This window comes from Heterodontus francisci, unplaced genomic scaffold (assembly GCF_036365525.1).
Source record: "Heterodontus francisci isolate sHetFra1 unplaced genomic scaffold, sHetFra1.hap1 HAP1_SCAFFOLD_1185, whole genome shotgun sequence".
Taxonomy (NCBI): Eukaryota; Metazoa; Chordata; class Chondrichthyes; order Heterodontiformes; family Heterodontidae; genus Heterodontus; species Heterodontus francisci.
In genome coordinates, this window is record NW_027142116.1 from 421 (window position 1) to 27,025 (window position 26,605).

Below are 26,605 nucleotides of genomic sequence, written 5' to 3' on the forward strand. Positions count from 1 at the left end.
TTACAGAGAGAGGGTGGGTTGTAGGGGCTGGAGGAGGTTACAGAGATAGGGAGGGTTGTAGGGGCTGGAGGAGGTTACAGAGATAGGGAGGTTTGTAGGGGCTGGAGGAGGTTACAGAGAGAGGGTGGGTTGTAGGGGCTGGAGGAGGTTACAGAGATAGGGAGGTTTGTAGGGGCTGGAGGAGGTTACAGAGAGAGGGTGGGTTGTAGGGGCTGGAGGAGGTTACAGAGATAGGGAGGTTTGTAGGGGCTGGAGGAGGTTACAGAGAGAGGGTGGGTTGTAGGAGCTGGAGGAGGTTACAGAGATAGAGAGGGTTGTAGGGGCTGGAGGAGGTTACAGAGATAGAGAGGGTTGTAGGGGCTGGAGGAGGTTACAGAGATAGGGTGGGTTGTAGGGGCTGGAGGAGGTTACAGAGATAGGGAGTGTTGTAGGGGCTGGAGGAGGTTACAGAGATAGGGAGGGTTGTCGGGGCTGGAGGAGGTTACAGAGATAGGGAGGGTTGTAGGGACTGGAGGAGGTTACAGAGATAGGGAGGTTTGTAGGGACTGGAGGAGATTACAGAGATAGGGAGGGTTGTAGGGGCTGGAGGAGGTTACAGAGATAGGGAGGGTTGTAGGGGCTGGAGGAGGTTACAGAGATAGGGAGGGTTGCAGGGGCTGGAGGAGGTTACAGAGATAGGGAGGTTTGTAGGGACTGGAGGAGATTACAGAGATAGGGAGGTTTGTAGGGACTGGGGGAGGTTACAGAGATAGGGAGGGTTGCAGGGGCTGGAGGAGGTTACAGAGATAGGGAGGGTTGCAGGGGCTGGAGGAGGTTACAGAGATAGGGAGGGTTGTAGGGGCTGGAGGAGGTTACAGAGATAGGGAGGGGGTGCAGGGGCTGGAGGAGGTTACAGAGATAGGGAGGGTTGTTGGGGCTGGAGGAGGTTACAGAGATAGGGAGGGTTGCAGGGGCTGGAGGAGGTTACAGAGATAGGGAGGGCTGTAGGGACTGGAGGAGGTTACAGAGATAGGGAGGGTTGTTGGGGCTGGAGGAGGTTACAGAGATAGGGAGGGTTGCAGGGGCTGGAGGAGGTTACAGAGATAGGGAGGGCTGTAGGGGCTGGAGGAGGTTACAGAGATAGGGAGGGTTGCAGGGGCTGGAGGAGGTTACAGAGATAGGGAGGGTTGTAGGGGCTGGAGGAGCTTACAGAGATAGAGAGGGTTGCAGGGGCTGGAGGAGGTTACAGAGATAGGGAGGGCTGTAGGGGCTGGAGGAGGTTACAGAGATAGGGAGGGTTGTTGGGGCTGGAGGAGGTTACAGAGATAGAGAGGGTTGCAGGGGCTGGAGGAGGTTACAGAGATAGGGAGGGTTGCAGGGGCTGGAGGAGGTTACAGAGATAGGGAGGGGGGTGCAGTGGCCATGGAGGGTTTTGAAAATGAGGATGAGAATTTTAGGATCGAGGCATTGCCAGACTGGGAGTCAGGTCAGCGAGTAGCAGTAGCTCAGATCAGGCCTGGTTAATGTAAATTGCGAGGTACTTACTGTAGTGAGGACCCTCATTATTGTGTCGATGTGCCAGCGTTTCGAGGGAGCATATCTGTTAAAGGAGGAGGGAATATTTAAGTTCTGAAGAAGGGTCACTGTCCCGAAAAATTAACTCTGCTTCTCTCTCCACAGATGCTGCCAGACCTGCTGAGTATTTCCAGCATTTCTTGTTTTTATTAGGGAATATTTCAGGTCTGGAACAGACTGTGCCTCAGGGTCTTCCTTTACAACCCATCACTCAGCCCCTCATCGTTGTCTTCTTTTTTATTCTGTTTCTTTCTCCTTCTCTCTTCTTCCCTCCCTGTCTCCCTAACTACCTCTTTATCTCCCCACTTTGTCCATTTTTCTTCTCTTTGCCTCCTTCCACTTTCTCTCCCTCCCCTTCTCTTGACTACCTGAGCACTAACCAGTGACCCACCTAAAACCAGCCTCCAAGAAGCCCCAGTCACATTCTAAGCTCCTTGCTTACTTTTCTGCTGCCAGAAAGATTCCGGAGGTACAATCCGCTTTGAGTTCAGAGCCACAGTCATCCAACACCTTCAACAGCTCCTTCATCATTCCTCGCACATTGGCAGCATTTACTAATGCCAAGCTCAGCTCCAGGGCCCGCCTTGACGGAGAGAGAGAGAAAACAGAATTACAAAGACATATTGAGGATGTGCTGGATGGGCAGAATACAAGAACAGAAGAAATAGGAGCAGTAGGAGGCCATTCAGCCCTTCAAGCCTGCCTCGCCATTCAGTAAGGTCATGGCTGATCTGATTCCACTTTCCTGTCTGTTCCCCATTACCCTCGACTCCCTTGTTGATCAAAGATCTAACTCAGTCTTGAATATATTGACTGACCGAGTCTCCACTGCTCTCTGGGGAAGAGAATTCCAAAGATTAACATCCCTCTGAGAGAAGAAATTCCTCCTCATTCTGTCTTAAATGGGTGATCCCTTATTCTGAAACTGTGCCGCCGAGTTCCCGAATCCCCCACGGGGGGAAACATCCTCTCAGCATCTAGAATCACAGCAAGTTTATGGCACAGAAAGAGGCCACTTGGCCCATCGTGTCTGTGCTGGCCGAAAAACGATCCACCTATTCTAATCCCACCTTCCAGCATTTGGTCCCTAGCCCTGCAGATTACGGCACTTGAGATGCATATACAGACTCCTTTTCAATGAGTTGAGGGTCTCTGCCTCAACTACCCTTTCAGGCAGTGAGTTCCAGACCCCCACCACCCTCTGGGTGGAAAAGTTTTTCCTCATCTCCCCTCTAATTTTTCCACCAATCACTTTAAATCTATACCCCTCGTCCCTGACCTCTCTGCTAAGGTGAACAGACCCTTCACCTCCACTCTATCCAGGCCCCTCACAATTTTGTACATTTCAATCAGATCTCCTCTCAGCCTTCTCTGTTCCAAGGAGAACAACCCCAGCCTATCCAATCTTTCCTCATAGCTGCATTTTTCCAGTCCTGGCAACATCCTCATAAATCTCCTCTGTACCGTTTCTAGTACAATTACATCCTTTCTGTAATGAGGTGACCAGAACTGCACACAGTATTCAAGTTGTGGCTTAACCAATGATTTATACAGTTCCAACATAACCTCCCTGCTCTTGTATTCTGTACCTTGGCTAATAAAGGAAAGGATTCCCTATGCCTTCTTAACCACCTTTATCGACCTGTCCTGCAACCTTCAGGGATCTGTGGACATTCACTCCAAGGTCCCTCACTTCCTCTACACTTCTCAGTATTTTCCCATTAATTATGTATTCCTTTGCCTTGTTTGACCTCCCCAAATGCATCACCTCACACTTCTCCAGGTTGAATTCCATTTACCACTTTTCTGCCCATCTGATCGTTAAAATATACCACATAAAGCAGGGGACTCAGTCCTGAGCCCTGCGGAATGCCACTGGAAACAGATCTACCCTGTCAAGCCCCCTCGGCATCTTATACGTTTCAGTCAGATCACCTCTCATTCTTCTCAACTCCAATGAATACAGGCCCAGCCTGCTTAACCTTTCCTCATAAGACAAACCCCTCACCCCAAGAATCAGCCCAGTGAACCTTCTCTGAACTGCTTCCCATGCAAGTATGTCCATCCTTAAATAATGAGATCAAAACTGTACACAGTACTCTAGGTGCAGTCTCACCAATTGCATGTACAGTTCTAACAAGACTTCCCTACTTTTATACTCCATCCCCCTGTAATAAAGACCTACAATCCATTTGCCTTCCTAATTACTTGCCGACTTGTGATTTATGTACAAGGACACCCAGATCCATCTGTACTGCAGCATTCTGCAGTCTCTTTCCATGTAAATAATATTCTGCTTTTCTATTCTTCCTACAAAAGTGGACACGTTCATATTTTCCCACATTATACTCCATCTGTCAAATTTTTGTCCACTCATTTAACTTATCTATAACGCTTTGCAGACTCTCTTATCCTCCTCACAACTTGCTTCCTACCTATTGTTGTATCGTCTGCAAATTTGGCTGCAATTTACTCTTCATCCAAGTCATTAATATAGATCGTAAATAGTGTTACAAGAGGTTTTATTTTTGTACTAAAATCTTAGAACTCTATGTGTTTTAAAGAATTGATAAAAGGATTTTCAGTGGACATGGACACCTGCGAATAACTGAAATGTTTGGATGTTGACTTTGTATACCAGAATAGGAAAAGCAATCAGTTTCAAGGAAGTCAGCCGGGGGGGTTTGACCCCCTCAGAGAAACACTATGAATGACAGCAAAGACACTGTGTCTGGTCATATGATCAGCTCAGGAAGGTCTACTTTCACTTTGGGCCCTTTTAAAAGCCAGTGAGTTGGACAAAAAGCAGGTATTTTGAAATTTAGTTTCTGACCTGCCTGGAGATCAAAGTGGAAGATTTAGAAAAAGACTTCTCTCTGTGAAGGAAACTTGCATCTCTTGAAAAGAAACTCTGTATTTGAAAGGTGGCAGATTCCTATTTCCTCTTGTCTCTGAAGAATTCCTGCATCCGCTGTGGTTCCTGTTTCCTCCTCTGTTTTGGGAAATCCTGGAACCTGAGGAAAGCTTCTACTACTGTATTGATGCTGCTGTGAGTCCTACGCAGACCTGTTGCTACACCCCAGCTGAAAGACCTACATGATGCCTGCTGTAGCTGAATTGCCTTGAATGCCTACCCATCACAGACTGTTCATCAACCTCACCTGGAGGGACTTCGAGGGGCATTCGACTCTGGGACACCTCACCCAAACGAAGAATTTCCTACCAGAATGGGACAAATTGATTTATTTTTATTATTGTTCTATTCCTAAGAAATAGATGTAAACCGAAATCCTTTTTTCCCTGTTAACTGGCTTTTTTTGAATGTATATGTGTGTACATGAGGGCTAGGGAAATAAGGAGCTTTCATATATATAGATTTATCTCATTAGTGGCTAAGACTTATTTTTTTCCTAATAAATAGCTAATGTTCTTGTTTAAAGAAATCTGGTTGATGTGCTTTATTCTGGGATACAAATAGAGTCCAATTGACTATTCTTCGGTAGATGGGAAAAATGTATTGATATGCTGTGATCCGTGGAGAAGTGGGACTGAATTAACAGTGCACTCCTCCCATCTCGGTCGTAACACTAGTTGAGGCCCCAGCATTGATCCCTGTGGCAACCACTAGGTACAGTTGGCCAACCTGAAAATGACCCATTTATCCCAACTCTCTGTTTCCTGTTAGCATGGACAGGTGACTGCCTAACTAATACATCACCCCCAAAACCATGAGCTTTTATCGAGTGTAGTAACCTTTTATGTGGCACCTTATCGAAAGCCTTTTGGAAAACTGTGGCAAATGAGTTTCAATGTAGGCAAATGTGAGATCATCCACTTTGGACCTAAAAAGGATCGAACAGCGAACTTTCTAAATGGTGAAAAGCTGGATCCAAAGAGACTTGGGGGAGTCCAGGTACACAGATCATTAAAATATCATGAACAGGTAGAGAAGATAATTAGAAAGGCCAATGGATGCTGGCCTTTATATCTTGAGGAGTAGAATACAAGAGGGTAGAAGCCCTGGTTAGACCACACCTGGAGTTACTGTGAGCAGTTCTGGGCCTCGTACCTTAGTAAGTAGATATTGGTCTTGGGGGGAGTGCAGTATAGATTTACCAGAATGATACCAGGACTCCAAGGGTTAAATTACGAGGCGAGATTACACACACTAGGAGTGTATTCCCAGGAATTGCAAAGTTTAAGGGGTGATTTGATCAGATAGAGAGAGAGAAACAATTTCTGCTGGTTGGGGAGTCTACGGCGAGGGGACAGAGTAAATACAACAGCCAGACCTTTCAGCAGTGAAATTCGCAAAAACTTCCACACACACAGGGTGGGAGAAGTTTGGAAATCTCTCCCACAAATGGCAATCGATGTTTGATCAGTTAATTTTAAACCTGAGATTATCAATTTTTGTAATGCAATGACATGAAGAGATTTGTGGTAAAGGTGGGTAGAAAGAGTTAGATCACAGAGCAATCATTATCTGGGTGAAATTCTCTGCAGTTCTGGTGGACATACACAAGGCAGCAGATTGTACAGAACAGACTTAGCGATACAGTATCACAGAAATATACAGCACCTAAAGAGGCCATTCAGCCCATCGGATCTGTGCTGGCTCTTTGAAAGATCTCTCCAATTAGAGTCATAGAGTCGTACAGCAGAGAAACAGGCCCTTCGGCCCACCACGTCCATGCAGACCATAATGCCTATCTATACTAATCCCACCTGCCTGCATTAATTCCATATCCCTCTATGCCTTGCTCATTCAAGTACCTGTCCAGATGCCTCTTAAATGCTGCTACTGTTCCTGCCTCCACCACCTCCTCAGGCAGCTCATTCCAGATACCCACTATTCTTTGTGTGAAAGATTTACCCCTTTGATCCCCTTTAAACCTCCTCCCTCTCACCTTAAATCTATGCTCTCTAGTTTTAGTCACCCCTACCATGGGAAACAGACTCTGGCTATCTACCCTATCTATGCTTCTCATCATTTTAGATACCTCTATCATGTCCCCTCTCAGCCTCCTTCGCTCCAGGGAAAACAGACCCAGCCTATCCAATCTCTCTTTATAACTCAAGCCCTTCAAACCAGGCAACATCCTTGTGAATCTTTTCTGCACCCTCTCTAACTTAATCACATCTTTCCTGAAGTGCGGTGACCAGAACTGCACACAGTACTCCAAATGCAGCCTAACCAACGTTATGTACAACTGTAACATGATGTCCCAACTCTTGTACTCAATGCCTCGGCCAATGAAGGCAAGCATGCCATACGCCTTCTTCACCACCCTGTCTACCTGTGTTGCCACTTTCAGGGAACTATGTACTTGCACCCCATGGTCTCTCTGCTCAACAACACTCCTCAGGGCCCTACCATTCACTGTATATGTCCTGCCCTGGTTTAACTTCCCAAAATGCATCACTTCACACTTGTCTGCGTTAAATTCCATTTGCCAATCCCTTGTCCACTTTCCCAGTTGATCTATATCCTGTTGTAACCTTAGACAACCTTCTTCACTGTCCACTATACCACCAATGTTGGTTTCATCTGCAAACTTACTAATCATGCCCCCTACATTCACATCCAAGTCATTAATATATATGACAAACAACAGAGGGCCCAGCACCGATCCCTGCGGTACACCACTGGTCACTGGCCTCCACTCTGAAAAGCAACCCTCCACTACCACCCTCTGCCTCCTATCACCAAGCCAATTTTGTATCCAATTGGCTATCTCACCCTGGATCCCATGTGTTCGAACCTTCCCGACCAGCCTACCATGCAGGACCTTGTCAAAGGTCTTGCTAAAGTCCATGTAGACAATGTCCACCGACCTGTCCTCGTCAATCCTCTTGGTCACCTCCTCGAAAAACTCAATCAAATTCGTGAGACATGATTTCCCACGCACAAAGCCATGCTGACTATCCCTAATCAGACCTTGCCTTTCCAAATGCATATAAATCCTGTCTCTCAGAATCCCTTCCAATAACTTTCCCACCACTGATGTAAGGCTCACAGGCCTGTAGTTCCCTGGCTTATCCCTGCTGCCCGTCTTAAATAAAGGAACAACATTGCTATCCTCCAGTCTTCCGGTACCTCACCCGTGGCTAACGATGATACAAAAATCTCTGCCAGGGCCCCAGCAATCTCCTCCCTTGCTTCCCATAGCATCCTAGGATACACCTGGTCAGGTCCTGGGGATTTATCCACCTTAATGCGCTTCAAAACCTCCAACACCACCTCCTTTGTAACGTTGATATGCTCCAGGATATCGGTGTTCCCTCCCTTGAACTCACTAGCTTCCATGACCTTCTCCATGGTAAATACAGACGAGAAGTATTCATTTAAGACCTCGCCCATTTCCCGTGGCTCCACACATAGATTACCACACTGATCCTTAAGGGAACCTACTCTCTCCCTAGCTACCCTTTTACTCTTAATATACTTACAGAATCTTTTAGGATTCTCCTTTATCTTATCTGCCAGGGAAATCTCATGGCCCCTTTTCGCCCTCCTAATTTCCTTCTTAAGTGTACTCCTACATCCCCTATACTCCTTGAGGGACTCAATTGATCCCAGCTGCCTATACCTGACATATGCCTCCTTCTTTGTCCTGACCAGACCCTCAATATCCCTCGTCAACCAAGGTTCCCTAAACATGGCAGCCTTGCCCTTCCATCTAACAGGAACATGCTGGCCCTGAACTCTTCCTATCTCACTTATAAAAGCCTCCCACTTGCCAGACGTCCCTTTACCTGTAAACAGCCTCTCCCATTCAACTTTTGAGAGTTCCTAGTCATAGAGAGAGAGATACAGCACTGAATACAGCAGAAGTAAGTTTCAAGGGAGTAAGACCAGGATGGAAGGCCTCTACTTCAATGCCAGGAGTATTACAGGTAAAACGGATGAGTCAAAGGCAAGGATTGACACGTGGAATTGTGATATAGTAGCCATCACGGAGACATGGTTGAGGGAGGGGCAGGATTGGCAACTGAATATCCCGGGATATAGAATCTTCAGGCGAGACAGAGGAGGGGGTAAAAGAGGAGGGGTATTACAATATTAGTTAAGGAGTCAGTTACTGCAGTAAGGAGAGATGATATCTTGGAGGGGGGCATCAAATGAAGCTTTATGGGTAGAGTTTAGGAATAAAAAAGGGACAGCCACATTGCTAGGTGTTTATTATAGACCCCCCAGATAGTCAGCGGGAAATTGAGGAGCAAATATGTGCGCAATTTGCAGAGGTGTGTAAAAATAATAGGGTAATTATATTAGGTGATTTCAACTTTCCCAACATTAATTGGGATAGTCATCGTGTTAAGGGCTTAGATGGAGTGGAGTTCTTAAAATGTATACAGGAGAACCTTTTAGCTCAATATGTAGAGGATCCAACAAGGGAGGGTGCAGTGCTGGACCTAATTCTGGGGAATGAAGCCAGACAGGTGGTTGATGTGTTGGTGGGGGTGCATTTTGGTGATAGCGACCACAACATGGTACAATTTAAGCTTGTTATGGAGAAAGAAATAGACAACTTGCAAAAAACGGTTTTGGATTGGGGGAGAGCGAATTTTAGTAAAATAAGGCAGGATCTGGCCAAGGTAGACTGGAACGAGTTACTTGTCAGGAAATCTACAGAAGAGCAGTGGGGGGCATTCAAAAAGAAAATGGGGAGGGTACAGGCCCAACATGTTCCCTCTAGGGTAATAGGTAGGAGCAACAAACCCAGAGAACCATGGATGAACAGAAACATTCAGGGTACCATGAGAAGGAAAAGAGAGGGGATTTTAGCAAATACAAGGAGAGCAAATCAATGGAAGCATTAGTGGAGTACAGAAAGTGTAGGATGGAGCTTAAGAAAGCAATCAGGAGAGCAAAGAGGGGATATGAGAAAGCTCTGTCTGGTAAAAGTAGGGAAAATCCCAAGATATTCTATAAGTATATCAATGGGAAGAGGATAACCAGGGAAAGAGTAGGACCCATTAGGGACCAAGGGGGAAATCTGTGGGTGGAGCCAGAGGACATTGGGAGGGTGTTGAATGAATACTTCACATCTGTCTACACCCAAGAGAAAGAGGATGTAGATATGGAACTCAGAGAGCGAGACTGTGAGGTTCTTGAACAAATTGTCAAAGGGAGTGACAAGGTATTGGAGGTTTTGGAAGGCTTAAAAGTGGACAAATCTCCAGGTCTGGATGATTTGTGTCCCAGGATGCTGTGGGAGGCGAGAGTGGAGATTGCAGGGGCTCTGACCCAAATTTTTAATCCCTCTCTGGCCACGGGGGAGGTGCCAGAGGACTGGAGAACAGCTAATGTGGTCCCACTATTTAAGAAAGGTTGTAGAGATAAGCCAGGGAACTACAGACCAGTGAGTCTCACGTCAGTGGTAGGGAAACTATTGGAGAAAATTCTGAAGGAGAGAATCTATCACCACTTGGAGAGGCAAAATTTGATTAGGAATAGTCAGCATGGCTTTGTCAGAGGGAGGTCATGCCTAACAAATTTGATTGAATTTTTTGAGCATGTGACCAGGTGTGTAGATGAGGGTAGTGCAGTTGATGTAGTTTACATGGATTTCAGCAAAGCCTTTGACAAGGTCCCACATGGGAGACTTATTAAGAAAGCAAATGCACATGGGATACAGGGTAACTTGATAAGGTGGATTCAAAATTGGCTTAGCTGTAGGAGACAGAGAGTGATGACAGACAACTGTTTTAGTGACTGGAAGCCAGTGTCCAGTGGCGTACCACAGGGATCTGTGCTGGGTCCCCTATTGTTTGTCATTTATATAAACGACATAGATGACTATGTGGGGGGTAGGATCAGTAAGTTCGCGGATGACACAAAGATTGGCCGAGTGGTTAACAGTGAGGTTGAGTGTCTTGGGTTACAGGAAGATATAGACGGGATGGTCAAATGGGCAGAAAAGTGGCAGATGGAATTTAACGCTGAAAAGTGTGAGGTGATACACTTTGGAAGGAGTAATGTGACACGGAAGTATTCAATGAATGGCCTGACACTGGGAAGTTCCGAGGAACAAAGGGACCTTGGCGTGTTTGTCCATAGATCTCTGAAGGCAGGGGGCAGGTTAATAGGGTGGTGAAAAGGCATATGGGACACTTGCCTTTATCAATCGAGGCATAGATTACAAAAGCAGGGAGGTCATGTTGGAGTTGTATAGAACTTTGGTAAGGCCACAGCTGGAGTACTGTGTGCAATTCTGGTCGCCACATTATAGGAAGGATGTGATTGCATTGGAGGGGGTGCAGAGGCGATTCACCAGGATGTTGCCTGGGATGGAAGATTTAAGCTATGAAGAGAGGTTGGATAGGCTTGGGCTGTTTTCGCTGGAGCAGAGAAGACTGAGGGGTGACCTGATCGAGGTGTACAAGATTATGAGGGGCATGGACAGGGTGGATAGGGAGCAGCTGTTCCCCTTAGTTGAAGGGTCAGTTACTAGGGGACACATGTTTAAGGTGAGGGGCAGAAGGTTTAGAACATTAGAACATTACAGCGCAGTACAGGCCCTTCGGCCCTCGATGTTGCGCCGACCATCTGACCTACACTATTCCATTTTCATCCATATGTCTATCCAATGACCACTTAAATGCCCTTGAAGTTGGCGAGTCTACTACTGTTGCAGGCAGGGCGTTCCACGCCCCTACTACTCTCTGCGTAAAGAAACTACCTCTGACATCTGTCCTATATCTTTCACCCCTCAACTTAAAGCTATGTCCCCTCGTGTTTGCCATCATCATCCGAGGAAAAAGACTCTCACTATCCACCCTATCTAACCCTCTGATTATCTTGTATGTCTCTATTAAGTCACCTCTCCTCCTCCTTCTCTCTAACGAAAACAACCCCAAGTCCCTCAGCCTTTCCTCGTAAGACCTTCCTTCCATACCAGGCAACATCCTAGTAAATCTCCTCTGCACCCTTTCCAAAGCTTCCCCATCCTTCCTATAATGCGGTGACCAGAACTGCACGCAATACTCAAGGTGCGGCCTCACCAGAGTTTTGTACAGCTGCATCATGACCTCGTGGCTCCGAAACTCGATCCCCCTACTAATAAAAGCTAACACACCATATGCCTTCTTAACAGCCCTATTAACCTGGGTAGCAACTTTCAGGGATTTATGTACCTGGACACCAAGATCTCTCTGCTCATCTACACTACCAAGAATCTTCCCATTAGCCCAGTACTCTGCATTGCTGTTACTCCTTCCAAAGTGAATCACCTCACACTTCTCCGCATTAAACTCCATTTGCCATCTCACAGCCCAGCTCTGCAGCCTATCTATGTCCCTCTGTATCCTACAACACCCTTCGACACTATCCACAACTCCACCGACCTTCGTGTCATCTGCAAATTTACTAACCCACCCTTCTACACCCTCATCCAGGTCGTTTATAAAAATGACAAACAGCAGTGGCCCCAAAACAGAACCTTGCGGTACACCACTAGTAACTAAACTCCAGGATGAACATTTGCCATCAACCACCACCCTCTGTCTTCTTTCAGCTAGCCAATTTCTGATCCAAAGCTCTAAATCACCTTCAACCCCATACTTCCGTATTTTCTGCAATAGCCTACCGTGGGGAACCTTATCAAACGCCTTACTGAAATCCATATACACCACATCCACGGCTTTACCCTCATCCACCTGTTTGGTCACCTTCTCGAATAACTCAATAAGGTTTGTGAGGCACGACCTACCTTTCACAAAACCGTGCTGACTATCGCAAATGAACTTATTCTTTTCAAGATGATTATAAATCCTATCTCTTATAACCTTTTCCAACATTTTACCCACAACCGAAGTAAGGCTCACAGGTCTATAATTACCAGGGCTGTCTCTGCTCCCCTTCTTGAACAAGGGGACAACATTTGCTATCCTCCAGTCCTCCGGCACTACTCCTGTCGACAATGACGACATAAAGATCAACAACAACGGCTCTGCAATCTCCTCCCTGGCTTCCCAGAGAATCCTAGGATAAATCCCATCTGGCCCAGGGGACTTATCTATTTTCACTCTTTCCAAAATTGCTAACACCTCCTCCTTGTGAATCTCAATCCCATCTAGCCTAGTAGGCTGTATCTCAGTAATCTCCTCGGCAACATTTTCTTTCTCTACTGTAAATACTGACGAAAAATATTCATTTAACGCTTCCCCTATCTCCTCTGATTCCGCACACAACTTCCCACTACTATCCTTGATTGGCCCTGTTCTAACTCTTATCATTCTTTTATTCCTGATATACCTATAGAAAGCCTTAGGGTTTTCTTTGATCCTATCCGCCAATGACTTCTCGTGTCCTCTCCTTGCTCTTCTTAGCCCTCCCTTTAGATCCTTCCTGGCTAGCTTGTAACTCTCAAGCGCCCTAACTGAGCCTTCACGTCTCATCCTAACATAAGCCGCCCTCTTCCTCTTGACAAGCGCTTCAACTTCTTGAGTAAACCACGGCTCCCTCGCTCGACAACTTCCTCCCTGCCTGACAGGTACATACTTATCAAGGACACGCATTAGCTGCTCCTTGAATAAGCTCCACATTTCGATTGTGCCCATCCCCTGCAGTTTCCTTCCCCATCCTACACATCCTAAATCTTGCCTAATCGCATCATAATTTCCTTTTCCCCAGCTATAATTCTTGCCCTGCGGTATATACCTGTCCCTGCCCATCGCTAAGGTAAACCTAACCGAATTGTGATCACTATCGCCAAAGTGCTCACCTACATCTAAATCGAACACCTGGCCGGGTTCATTACCCAGTACCAAATCCAATGTGGCATCGCCCCTGGTTGGCCTGTCTACATACTGTGTCAGAAAACCCTCCTGCACACACTGGACAAAAACAGACCCATCTAAAGTACTCGAACTATAGTATTTCCAGTCAATATTTGGAAAGTTAAAGTCCCCCAAAACAACTACCCTGTTACTCTCACCCCTGTCGAGAATCATCTTTGCTATCCTTTCCTCTACATCTCTGGAACTATTCGGAGGTCTATAGAAAACTCCCAACAGGGTGACCTCTCCTCTCCTGTTTCTAACCTCGGCCCATACTACCTCAGTAGACGAGTCCTCAAACGTCCTTTCTGCCGCTGTAATACTCTTCTTGATTAACAATGCCACACCACCCCCTCTTTTACCCTCTTCTCTGTTCTTACTGAAACATCTAAATCCCGGAACCTGCAACATCCATTCCTGCCCCTGCTCTACCCATGTCTCTGAAATGGCCACAACATCAGGATCCCAGGTACCAACCCATGCTGCAAGCTCACCCACCTTATTCCGGATGCTCCTGGCGTTGAAGTAGACACACTTTAAACCAAGTTCTTGCTTGCCAGTGCCCTCTTGTGTCCCTGTAACCTTATCCCCTACCTCACTACTCTCAACAGCCTGTACACTGGTTTAAGGGGGATTTGAGGAAGAACGTTTTTACCCAGAGGGTGGTGACGGTCTGGAATGCCCTGCCTGGGAGGGTGGTCAAGGCAGGTTGCCTCACATCCTTTAAAAAGTACCTGGATGAGCACTTGGCACGTCATAACAAATGGGATTAGGTAGACAGGTCAGGTGTCTTTAATGCATTGGTGCAGACTCGATGGGCCTCTTCTGCACTGTATTATTCTGTGATTCTGAAACAGGCCCTTCGGCCCACCCAGTCTGTACCGACCATCAACCTACATTAATCCCATATTCCCTACCACATCCCCACAATTCTCCTACTACCTACCTATACTAGGGGCAATTTACAATGGCCAATTTACCTATCAACCTGCAAGTCTCTGGCTGTGGGAGGAAACTGGAGCACCCAGCGGAAACCCACGCAGTCACAGGGAGAACTTGCAAACTCCACACAGGCAGTACCCAGATTCGAACCTGGGTCGCTGGAGCTGTGAAGCTGCGGTGCTAACCACTGTGCCGCCCACAGTTCCTGTCTGATACCATCGAAATTAGCCTTCCCCCAATTGAGGACTTCAACCTGAGGACCAGTCCTATCCTTTTCCATAACTATCTTGAAACTAATAGAGTTATGGTCACTGGTCCCAAAGTGCTCCCCCACTGACGCATCAACCACCTGCCCATCCTCATTTCCTCAGAGGAGGTCGGGTGTAGCCCCTTCTCTAGTAGGGCCATCCACATACTGCTTCAGAAAACTATCCTGGACACACTTAACAAATTCTTCCCCATCTGATCCCTTAGCACTAAGGCAGTCCCAGTCAATATTAGGGAAGTTAAAATCACCTACTATTACAACCCTATAATTCCTACACCTATCTGTGAATTCCCTACATATATGCTCCTCCACTTCCCTCTAACTATTGGTGGGCCGATAGTATAATCCCATCAAAGTGATCACCCCTTTCTTATTTCTAAGTTCTACCCATATGGCCTCGCTGGACATTCCCCCCGGGATATCCTCTCTAAGTACTGCCGTGATGTCCTCCCTAATCAATAGTGCAACTCCCCCTCCTCTCTTACCTCCATCTCTGTCACACCGGAAGGATCGGTACCCCGGAACATTGAGCTGCCAGTCCTGCCCATCCCTTAACCACGTTTCTGTAATAGCTATAATATCACAATCCCATGTACCGATCCATGCTCTGAGTTCATCTGCCTTACCTGTCAGGCTTCTTGCATTAAAGTAAATGCAGTTTAACCTACCAGATCTTCCACGCTCCCTGTCCTGCCCCTGCCCGGCCTGCCTACTGGACTTGCTTGCTTTCACCTCTACATTTGCCTCAACTATTTCATCTGAGAGACTACTACTTTGGGTCCCACCCCCCTGCAAGACTAGTTTAAACCCTCCCAAGTAGTAACAGCAAACCTCCCCGCAAGGATATTGGTCCCCCTCCAGTTTAGATGCAACCTATCCTTCTTGTACAGGTCACCTCTGCACCAGAAGAGATCCCAATGATCCAAGTATCTGAAGCCCTCCCGCCAACACCAGCTCTTCAGCCACGCATTCATTTGCCTAATCCTCCTATTTCTACCCTCACTAGCACGTGACACAGGAAGTAATCCTGAGATTACAACCCGAGAGGTCCTGCTTTTTAACCTTCTGCCTAACTCCCAATATTCACTTTTCAGGACCTCATCTCTCTTCCTGCCTATGATGTTAGCACCAATATGGACCACGACCTCTGGCTGCTCACCCTCAGAATGTCCATCAGTCGCTCAGAGACATCCTTGACCCGAGCACCAGGGAGGCAACATACCATCCTGGAGTCTCGTTTGTGGCCACAGAAACGCCTATCTGAACCCCTTACGATAGAATCCCCTATCACTATAGCTCTTCCAACCCTTTTCCTCCCCTGCTGTGCAGCAGAGCCATCCATGGTGACACAAACTTGGCTGTTGCTGCTTTCCCCTGGGAGGTCATTCCCCCCCCCAACTGTATCCAAAGCGGTATATCGGTTTGAGAGGGGGATGGTCACAGGGAACTCCTGCACTACCTGCCTGCACCTACTACTCTGTCTGGTGGTCACCCATCACTTTTCTGCCTGTGCTGACATTACCTGCGGTGTGACCACCTCACTAAACACGCTATCCACGTCTTACTCAGCATTGAATTCCAAAGTAATTCCACTCCCCCCCACCTTCCCCCATTCTCCCTGTAATTCTTTCCCCTTCCAGTATTTCCCCAATTCCATGTTGAAATTTCCTATAGAATCTGCTTCCACTGCCCTTTCAGACAGAACCTTCCAGATCACAACAACTCACTGTTAGATTAGATTAGAGATACAGCACTGAAACAGGCCCTTCGGCCCACCGAGTCTGTGCCGAACATCAACCACCCATTTATACTAATCCTACACTAATCCCATATTCCTACCAAACATCCCCACCTGTCCCATTATTTCCCTACCACTTACCTATACTAGTGACAATTTATAATGGCCAATTTACCTATCAACCTGCAAGTCTTTTGGCTTGTGGGAGGAAACCGGAGCACCCGGAGAAAACCCACGCAGACACAGGGAGAACTTGCAAACTCCACACAGGCAGTACCCGGAATCGAACCCGGGTCCCTGGAGCTGTGAGGCTGCGGTGCTAACCACTGCGCCACTGTGCCGCACTGTGAATTAGAATTAGAATATTACAGCGCAGTACAGGCCCTTCGGCCCTCGATGTTGCGCCGATCATCTGACCTACACTATTCCATTTACATCCATATGTCTATCCAATGACCACTTAAATGCCCTTAAAGTTGGCGAGTCTACTACTGTTGCAGGCAGGGCGTTCCACGCCCCTACTACTCTCTGCGTAAAGAAACTACCTCTGACATCTGTCCTATATCTTTCACCCCTCAACTTAAAGCTATGTCCCCTCGTGTTTGCCATCCTCATCCGAGGAAAAAGACTCTCACTATCCACCCTATCTAACCCTCTGATTATCTTATATGTCTCTATTAAGTCACCTCTCCTCCTCCTTCTCTAACGAAAACAACCCCAAGTCCCTCAGCCTTTCCTCGTAAGACCTTCCTTCCATACCAGGCAACATCCTAGTAAATCTCCTCTGCACCCTTTCCAAAGCTTCCCCATCCTTCCTATAATGCGGTGACCAGAACTGCACGCAATACTCAAGGTGCGGCCTCACCAGAGTTTTGTACAGCTGCATCATGACCTCGTGGCTCCGAAACTCGATCCCCCTACTAATAAAAGCTAACACACCATATGCCTTCTTAACAGCCCTATTAACCTGGGTAGCAACTTTCAGGGATTTATGAACCTGGACACCAAGATCTCTCTGCTCATCTACACTACCAAGAATCTTCCCATTAGCCCAGTACTCTGCATTGCTGTTACTCCTTCCAAAGTGAATCACCTCACACTTCTCCGCATTAAACTCCATTTGCCATCTCTCAGCCCAGCTCTGCAGCCTATCTATGTCCCTCTGTACCCTACAACACCCTTCGACACTATCCACAACTCCACCGACCTTCGTGTCATCCGCAAATTTACTAACCCACCCTTCTACACCCTCATCCAGGTCGTTTATAAAAATGACAAACAGCAGTGGCCCCAAAACAGAACCTTGCGGTACACCACTAGTAACTAAACTCCAGGATGAACATTTGCCATCAACCACCACCCTCTGTCTTCTTTCAGCTAGCCAATTTCTGATCCAAAGCTCTAAATCACCTTCAACCCCATACTTCCGTATTTTCTGCAATAGCCTACCATGGGGAACCTTATCAAACGCCTTACTGAAATCCATATACACCACATCCACGGCTTTACCCTCATCCACCTGTTTGGTCACCTTCTCGAAAAACTCAATAAGGTTTGTGAGGCACGACCTACCTTTCACAAAACCGTGCTGACTATCGCAAATGAACTTATTCTTTTCAAGATGATTATAAGTCCTGTCTCTTATAACCTTTTCCAACATTTTACCCACAACCGAAGTAAGGCTCACAGGTCTATAATTACCAGGGCTGTCTCTACTCCCCTTCTTGAACAAGGGGACAACATTTGCTATCCTCCAGTCCTCCGGCACTACTCCTGTCGACAATGACGACATAAAGATCAACAACAACGGCTCTGCAATCTCCTCCCTGGCTTCCCAGAGAATACTAGGATAAATCCCATCTGGCCCAGGGGACTTATCTATTTTCACTCTTTCCAAAATTGCTAATACCTCCTCCTTGTGAATCTCAATCCCATCTAGCCTAGTAGGCTGTATCTCAGTAATCTCCTCGGCAACATTTTATTTTTCTACTGTAAATACTGACGAAAAATATTCATTTAACGCTTCCCCTATCTCCTCCGATTCCACACACAACTTTCCACTACTATCCTTGATTGGCCCTGTTCTAACTCTTATCATTCTTTTATTCCTGATATACCTATAGAAAGCCTTAGGGTTTTCTTTGATCCTCTCCGCCAATGACTTCTCGTGTCCTCTCCTTGCTCTTCTTAGCCCTCCCTTTAGATCCTTCCTGGCTAGCTGTGTAAAAACATTTCTCCTCATCTCCCCCTCTGGTTCTTTTACCCATTATCTTCAATTTGTGTCCCTCTGGTTACCCACCCTCCTGCCCCTCGAAACAGTTTCTCCTCATTTACTCCATCAAAACCCCTAGTAATGGTGGCAAAATACAAGTGAACTGGTTAATTGTTGTAAGCTGCAGGTTAGCGGGGAGCCAGAAGGAGGGTGGTTCAATGTCCCACTCAAGATACTTCAGTATAAAAACCACCCTGACATAGAAACAGAGAAAATAGGAGCAGGAGTAGGCCGTTCGGCCCTTCGAGCCGAATTCATTATGATCATGGCTAACCATCCAACTCAGGAACCAGTTCCCGCTTTTCCCCCATATCCTTTGATCCCTTTAGACCCAGAACTATATCTAACTCCTTCTTGAAAACATACAATGTTTTGGCCTCAACTGCTTTCTGTGGTAGCGAATTCCACAGGCTCACCACTCTCTGGGTGAAGAAATCCCTCCTCATCTCAGTCCTGAAAGGTTTACCCCGTATCCTTAGACTATGACCCCTGGTTCTGGACTCCCCCACCATCGGGAACATCCTTCCTGCATCGACCCTGTCAAGTCCTGTTAGAATTTTATAGGTTTCTATGAGATCCCCCCTCACTCTTCTGAACTCCAGCGAATATAATCCTAACTGACTCAATCTCGCCTCATACGTCAGTCCCACCATCCCAGGAATCAGTGTGGTAAATCTTCGCTGCACTCCCTCTATAGCAAGAACATCCTTCCTCAGATAAGGAGACCAAAACTGCACACAATATTCCAGGTGTGGCCTCACCAAGGCCCTGTATAATTGCAGCAAGACATCCCTGCTCCTGTACTCGAATCCTCTCGCTATGAAGGCCAACATACCATTTGCCTTTTTTACCGCCTGTTGCACCTGCATGCTTACCTTCAGCGACTGGTGTACGAGAACACCCAGGTCTCGCTGCATAATCCCCTCTCTCAGTTTATAGCCGTTCAGATAATAATCTGCCTTCCTGTTTTTGCTACCACAGTGTATAACCTCACATTTATCCACATTATACTACATCTGCTATGTATTAGCCCGCTCACTCAACTTGTGCAAATCACCCTGAAGCCTCTCTGCATCCCCCTCACAACTCACCCTCCCACCCAGTTTTGTGTCATCTGCAAATTTGGAGATATTACATTTAGTTCCCTCATCTAAATCATTAATGTATATTGTGAATAGCTGGGGTCTTAGCATCGACCCCTGCAGTACCCCACTAGTCACTGCCTGCCATTCGGAAAAAGACCCGTTTATCCCTAATCTTCGCTCCCTGTCTGCCACCCAATTTTCTATCCATCGCAATACACTAACCCCAATCCCATGCACTTTAATTTTACACGCTAATCTCTTATGTGGGACTTTGTCAAAAGCAGTACCAATGCAGTACTGAGGGAGGGCCGCACTGTCGGAGGGTCAGTACTGAGGGAGGGCCGCACTGTCGGACGGTCAGTACTGAGGGAGCGCTGCACTGTCGGTGGGTCAGCACTGAGGGAGGGTCGCACTGTCGGAGGGTCAGTACTGAGGGAGGGTCGCACTGTCGGAGGGTCAGTACTGAGGGTGTGCTGCACTGTCGGAGGGTCAGTACTGAGGGAGAACCGCACTGTCGGAGGGTCAGTACTGAGGGAGCGTCGCACTGTCGGAGGGTCAGTACTGAGGGAGCGTCGCAGTGTCGGAGGGTGAGTACTGAGGGAGCGTCGCACTGTCGGAGGGTCAGTACTGAGGGAGTGCCGCACTGTCGGAGGGTCAGTACTGAGGGAGTGCCGCACTGTCGCAGGGTCAGTACTGAGGGAGCGCCGCACTGAAGGAGGGTCAGTACTGAGGGAGCGTCGCACTGTCGGAGGGTCAGTACTGAGGGAGCGCCGCACTGTCGGAGGGTCAGTACTGAGGGAGCGCCGCACTGCCGCAGGGTCAGTACTGAGGGAGCGCCGCACTGAAGGAGGGTCAGTACTGAGGGAGCGTCGCACTGTCGGAGGGTCAGTACTGAGGGAGCGCCGCACTGTCGCAGGGTCAGTACTGAGGGAGCGTCGCACTGTCGGAGGGTCAGTACTGAGGGAGCGCCGCACTGTCGGAGGGTCAGTACTGAGGGAGCGCCGCACTGAAGGAGGGTCAGTACTGAGGGAGCGTCGCACTGTCGGAGGGTCAGTACTGAGGGAGTGCCGCACTGTCGGAGGGTCAGTACTGAGGGAGTGCCGCACTGTCGCAGGGTCAGTACTGAGGGAGCGCCGCACTGAAGGAGGGTCAGTACTGAGGGAGCGTCGCACTGTCGGAGGGTCAGGACTGAGGGAGCGCCGCACTGTCGGAGGGTCAGTACTGAGGGAGCGCCGCACTGTCGCAGGGTCAGTACTGAGGGAGCGCCGCACTGAAGGAGGGTCAGTACTGAGGGAGCGTCGCACTGTCGGAGGGTCAGTACTGAGGGAGCGCCGCACTGTCGCAGGGTCAGTACTGAGGGAGCGTCGCACTGTCGCAGGGTCAGTACTGAGGGAGCGCCGCACTGAAGGAGGGTCAGTACTGAGGGAGCGCCGCACTGTCGGAGGGTCAGTACTGAGGGAGCGCCGCACTGAAGGAGGGTCAGTACTGAGGGAGCGTCGCACTGAAGGAGGGTCAGTATTGAGGGAGCGTCGCACTGTCGGAGGGTCAGTACTGAGGGAGCGCCGCACTGTCGCAGGGTCAGTACTGAGGGAGCGCCGCACTGAAGGAGGGTCAGTATTGAGGGAGCGTCGCACTGTCGGAGGGTCAGTACTGAGGGAGCGTCGCACTGAAGGAGGGTCAGTATTGAGGGAGCGTCGCACTGTCGGAGGGTCAGTACTGAGGGAGCGTCGCACTGTCGGAGGGTCAGTACTGAGGGAGCGTCGCACTGAAGGAGGGTCAGTACTGAGGGAGCGTCGCACTGTCGGAGGGTCAGTACTGAGGGAGCGTCGCACTGTCGGAGGGTCAGTACTGAGGGAGCGTCGCTCTGAAGGAGGGTCAGTACTGAGGGAGCACCGCACTGAAGGAGGGTCAGTACTGAGGGAGCGTCGCACTGTCGGAGGGTCAGTACTGAGGGAGCGCCGCACTGTCGCAGGGTCAGTACTGAGGGAGCGTCGCACTGTCGGAGGGTCAGTACTGAGGGAGCGCCGCACTGTCGGAGGGTCAGTACTGAGGGAGCGCCGCACTGAAGGAGGGTCAGTACTGAGGGAGCGTCGCACTGTCGGAGGGTCAGTACTGAGGGAGTGCCGCACTGTCGGAGGGTCAGTACTGAGGGAGTGCCGCACTGTCGCAGGGTCAGTACTGAGGGAGCGCCGCACTGAAGGAGGGTCAGTACTGAGGGAGCGTCGCACTGTCGGAGGGTCAGGACTGAGGGAGCGCCGCACTGTCGGAGGGTCAGTACTGAGGGAGCGCCGCACTGTCGCAGGGTCAGTACTGAGGGAGCGCCGCACTGAAGGAGGGTCAGTACTGAGGGAGCGTCGCACTGTCGGAGGGTCAGTACTGAGGGAGCGCCGCACTGTCGCAGGGTCAGTACTGAGGGAGCGTCGCACTGTCGCAGGGTCAGTACTGAGGGAGCGCCGCACTGAAGGAGGGTCAGTACTGAGGGAGCGCCGCACTGTCGGAGGGTCAGTACTGAGGGAGCGCCGCACTGAAGGAGGGTCAGTACTGAGGGAGCGTCGCACTGAAGGAGGGTCAGTATTGAGGGAGCGTCGCACTGTCGGAGGGTCAGTACTGAGGGAGCGCCGCACTGTCGCAGGGTCAGTACTGAGGGAGCGCCGCACTGAAGGAGGGTCAGTATTGAGGGAGCGTCGCACTGTCGGAGGGTCAGTACTGAGGGAGCGTCGCACTGAAGGAGGGTCAGTATTGAGGGAGCGTCGCACTGTCGGAGGGTCAGTACTGAGGGAGCGTCGCACTGTCGGAGGGTCAGTACTGAGGGAGCGTCGCACTGAAGGAGGGTCAGTACTGAGGGAGCGTCGCACTGTCGGAGGGTCAGTACTGAGGGAGCGTCGCACTGTCGGAGGGTCAGTACTGAGGGAGCGTCGCTCTGAAGGAGGGTCAGTACTGAGGGAGCACCGCACTGAAGGAGGGTCAGTACTGAGGGAGCGTCGCACTGTCGGAGGGTCAGTACTGAGGGAGCACCGCACTGAAGGAGGGTCAGTACTGAGGGAGCGTCGCACTGTCGGAGGGTCAGTATTGAGGGAGCGTCGCACTGTCGGAGGGTCAGTACTGAGGGAGCACCGCACTGAAGGAGGGTCAGTACTGAGGGAGCGTCGCACTGTCGGAGGGTCAGTATTGAGGGAGCGTCGCACTGTCGGAGGGTCAGTACTGAGGGAGCGCCGCACTGTCGCAGGGTCAGTACTGAGGGAGCACCGCACTGAAGGAGGGTCAGTACTGAGGGAGCACTATACTGTCAGCGGTGCCGTCTTTTGGGATGAGACATTAAACCGAGGCCTCTGTCTGCCCTCTCAGGTTTGGTGTAAAGATCCCACAGACACTATTGGAAAATTAGCCGGGAGGAGGGAGGGGGTGGCGGGGGGGGGGTGCAGTTCTCCCCAGTGCCCTGGGGCCAATATTTATCCCTCAACCAACATCACTAAAACAGATTATCTGGCCATTATCCCATTGATTTTTGTGGAATCTTGCTGTGCACTATCCGGTTGCTGTGTTTCCTACATTACAACAGTGACGACACGTCAAGCGGAAATTCATTGGCTGTGAAATGCTGCTGGATGTCCTGAGGTGGAGAAAGGCACGTCTCGGAACTGGGATCATTCCAGCCTCTGTCCAAACCCTGATTCTTTTTTTTCCTTTACACACTTGTGATGAACATCAGGTGAAACTTCACAGGTCGACAGGCCTTCAGATCGTCAACTCTTAACTCTCTTACTCCTCACCTCCTAACTGAAGATTACAGAGCTTGTTTATTTAGAAGTATCTATAGTGGGGAAACCCTCATCTCCACCTTCACTACCTCCAGACTGGACCAGTCCAACACACTCCTGGCTGCTCTCCCACATTATACCCTCCGGAACCATCCACTCATAATAAACTCTGCTGTCCCCGTGTTCTAACTCACACCGTGTCCCATTCACCCGTCACCCCCTGCACTCGCTGACCTTCACGGGCTCCCGGTCCGGGAACACCTCGATTTTAAAATTCTCTTCCTTGTTTTAAAATCCCTCCAGAGCCCCTCACCCCCTCCCTATCTCTGGAACCTCCTCCAGTCCCTGCAATCCTCCCAATCTGTGTAACCTCCTCCAGTCCCTACAACCCTCTCTATCTCTGTAACTTCCTCCAGCCTCTACAACACTCTCTATCTCTGTAACCTCCTCCAGTCCCTACAACCCTCCCTATCTGTGTAACCTCCTCCAGTCCCTACAACCCTCCCTATCTCAGTAACCTCCTCCAGTCTCCACAACACTCCCTATCTCTGTAACCTCCTTCAGCCCCTACAACCCTCCCTATCTCTGTAACCTCCTCCAGCCCCCTACAACCCTCCCTATCTGTGTAACCTCCTCCAGTCCCTACAACCCTCCCTATCTCTGTAACCTCCTCCAGCCCCTACAACCCTCCCTATCTCTGTAACCTCCTCCAGCCCCTACAACCCTCCCCATCTCAGTAACCCGCTCCAGTCCCTACAACCCTCCCTGTCTGTGTAACCTCCTCCAGTCCCTACAACCCTCCCTATCCGTGTAACCTCCTCCAGCCTCTACAACCCTCCCTATCCCTTTAACCTCCTCCAGTCCCTACAACTCTCCCTATCTCGGTAACCTCCTCCAGTCCCTACAACCCTCCCTATCTCTTTAACCTCCTCCAGTCCCTACAACTCTCCCTATCTCGGTAACCTCCTCCAGTCCCTACAACCCTCCCTATCTCTTTAACCTCCTCCAGCCCCTACAACCCTCCCCATCTCAGTAACCCGCTCCAGTCCCTACAACCCTCCCTGTCTGTGTAACCTCCTCCAGTCCCTACAACCCTCCCTATCCGTGTAACCTCCTCCAGCCTCTACAACCCTCCCTATCTCTTTAACCTCCTCCAATCCCTACAATCCTCCCTATCTCAGTAACTTCCTCCAGTCCCTACAACCCTCCCTATCTCAGTAACCTCCTCCAGTCCCTACAACCCTCCCTATCTCTTTAACCTCCTCCAGTCCCTACAACCCTCCCTATCTCTTTAACCTCCTCCAGTCCCTACAACCCTCCCCATCTCAGTAACCCGCTCCAGTCCCTACAACCCTCCCTATCCGTGTAACCTCCTCCAGCCTCTACAACCCTCCCTATCTGTGTCACCTCCTCCAGCCCCGACAACCCTCCCTATCTCTGTAACCTCCTCCAGCCCCTACAACCCTCCCTATCTCTGTAACCTCCTCCAGCCTCTACAACCCTGCCTATTTCAGTAACCTCCTCCAGCCTCTACAACCCTCCCTATCACTGTAACCTCCTTCAGCCTCTACAACCCTCCCTATCTCAGTAACCTCCTCCAGCCTCTACAACCATCCCTATCACTGTAACCTCCTCCAGCCCCTACAACCCTCCCTGTCTCTGTAACCTCCTCCAGTCCCGCCAACCCTCCCTATCTCAGTAACGTCCTCCAGTCCCTACAACACTCCCTATCTCTGTAACCTCCTCCAGCCCCTACAACCCTCCCTGTCTCTGTAACCTCCTCCAGTCCCGACAACCCTCCCTATCTCAGTAACCTCCTCCAGTCCCTACAACACTCCCTATCTCTGTAACCTCCTTCAGCCTCTACAACCCTCCCTATCTCTGTAACCTCCTCCAGCCCCTACAACCCTCCCTATCTCAGTAACCTCCTCCAGTCTCCACAACACTCCCTATCTCAGTAACCTCCTCCAGTCACTACAACACTCCCTATCTCTGTAACCTCCTTCAGCCTCTACAACCCTCCCTATCTCAGTAACCTCCTTCAGCCCCTACAACCCTCCCTATCTCAGTAACCTCCTCCAGTCCCTACAACACTCCCTATCTCTGTAACCTCCTTCAGCCTCTGCAACCCTCCCTATCTCAATAACCTCCTCCAGCCCCTACAACCCTCCCTATCTCAGTAACCTCCTCCAGCCCCTACAATCCTCCCTATCTCTGTAACCTCCTCCAGCCCCTACAACCCTCCAAGATCTCGGCACCCCTCCAATTCTGGCCTCTTGAGCATCCCTGATTTGAATCACTCAACTATTGGTGGCCGTGCCTTCAGCTGCCTGGGGCCCTAAGCTCTGGAATTCCCTCCCTAAACCTCTCCGCTTCTCTCTCTCTCTCTCCTCCTATAAGACGCTCCTTAAAACTGACCTCTTTGTCCAAGCTTTCGGTTGCCTGTCCAAATATCTTTGTCTGTGGCTCAGGGTGAGATTGTGTTTGATAATTGATCCTGTGACCTGCGTTGAGGTGGTTTTATGAGATTAAATATAACTTGCCATTCTTACCTCTTCATAGTGGCATCAGGATCTTTCAGACAGTCTACGATTGTACTGCGATGTCTCTGTACCGCAATGTGGTCTGACTGCACCATCTTCAGCAGCGAGGTCAGAGATATGTACCTACGATGGAGATCGGAGAAGATAAGGACAGACAAGAAATGAGTGAATTGATAATGTGTATCATGGACGGAGATAGCAGTCAATGGGATCACAGCTGGTCTGTATTTGAACTCTATTTACCTGCCTTGGAGCGGAGCCCCCAGTATCCTTCAGCTAACTAAACTCTCAATTCCGTTCATTCACCCCAGCCTCAGCAGCTTTCTGGGGGGAGAGAGTTCCACATTCCCACTGTCAGTGTGTGAAGAAAGTGCTTCCTGACATCACCCCTCAATGGCCTGGCTCGGATTTGACAAGTTCTGAAAGCTCCCTGACCAGAGGAAATCATTCCTCTCTGTCGACCCGATCGAATCCTTTCATCATCTTAAACCCCTCCATTAGATCACCCCCTTAATCTTCCATACTCGAGGGAATACAAGCTGCCTTTATATCTGGAGGACTAGAACACAAGGGGGTAGACGTCATGCTTCAGTTATACAAAGCCCTGGTTAGACCACACCTGGAGTTACTGTGTTCAGTTCTGGGCCCCACACCTTAG

General features: G+C 49.3%; 1 protein-coding gene across 1 annotated transcript in view; it reads right to left on the reverse strand.

The window, feature by feature from the left end:
- Nucleotides 1-1,524: 1,524 nt before the first annotated feature.
- The window catches only part of LOC137366630 (AP-1 complex subunit gamma-1-like), a gene marked incomplete at its 3' end in the record, with an annotated part of 122,334 nt that continues 97,253 nt past the window's right edge, over nucleotides 1,525-26,605 (reverse strand). Inside the window, exons 9-11 of the mRNA XM_068028337.1 lie at nucleotides 25,957-26,070; nucleotides 1,997-2,137; nucleotides 1,525-1,579 (exon numbers count right to left, since the gene is read on the reverse strand). Of these exons, the coding sequence (XP_067884438.1) occupies nucleotides 1,525-1,579; nucleotides 1,997-2,137; nucleotides 25,957-26,070 (310 nt within the window). The remainder of the gene's footprint in view (nucleotides 1,580-1,996; nucleotides 2,138-25,956; nucleotides 26,071-26,605) is intronic.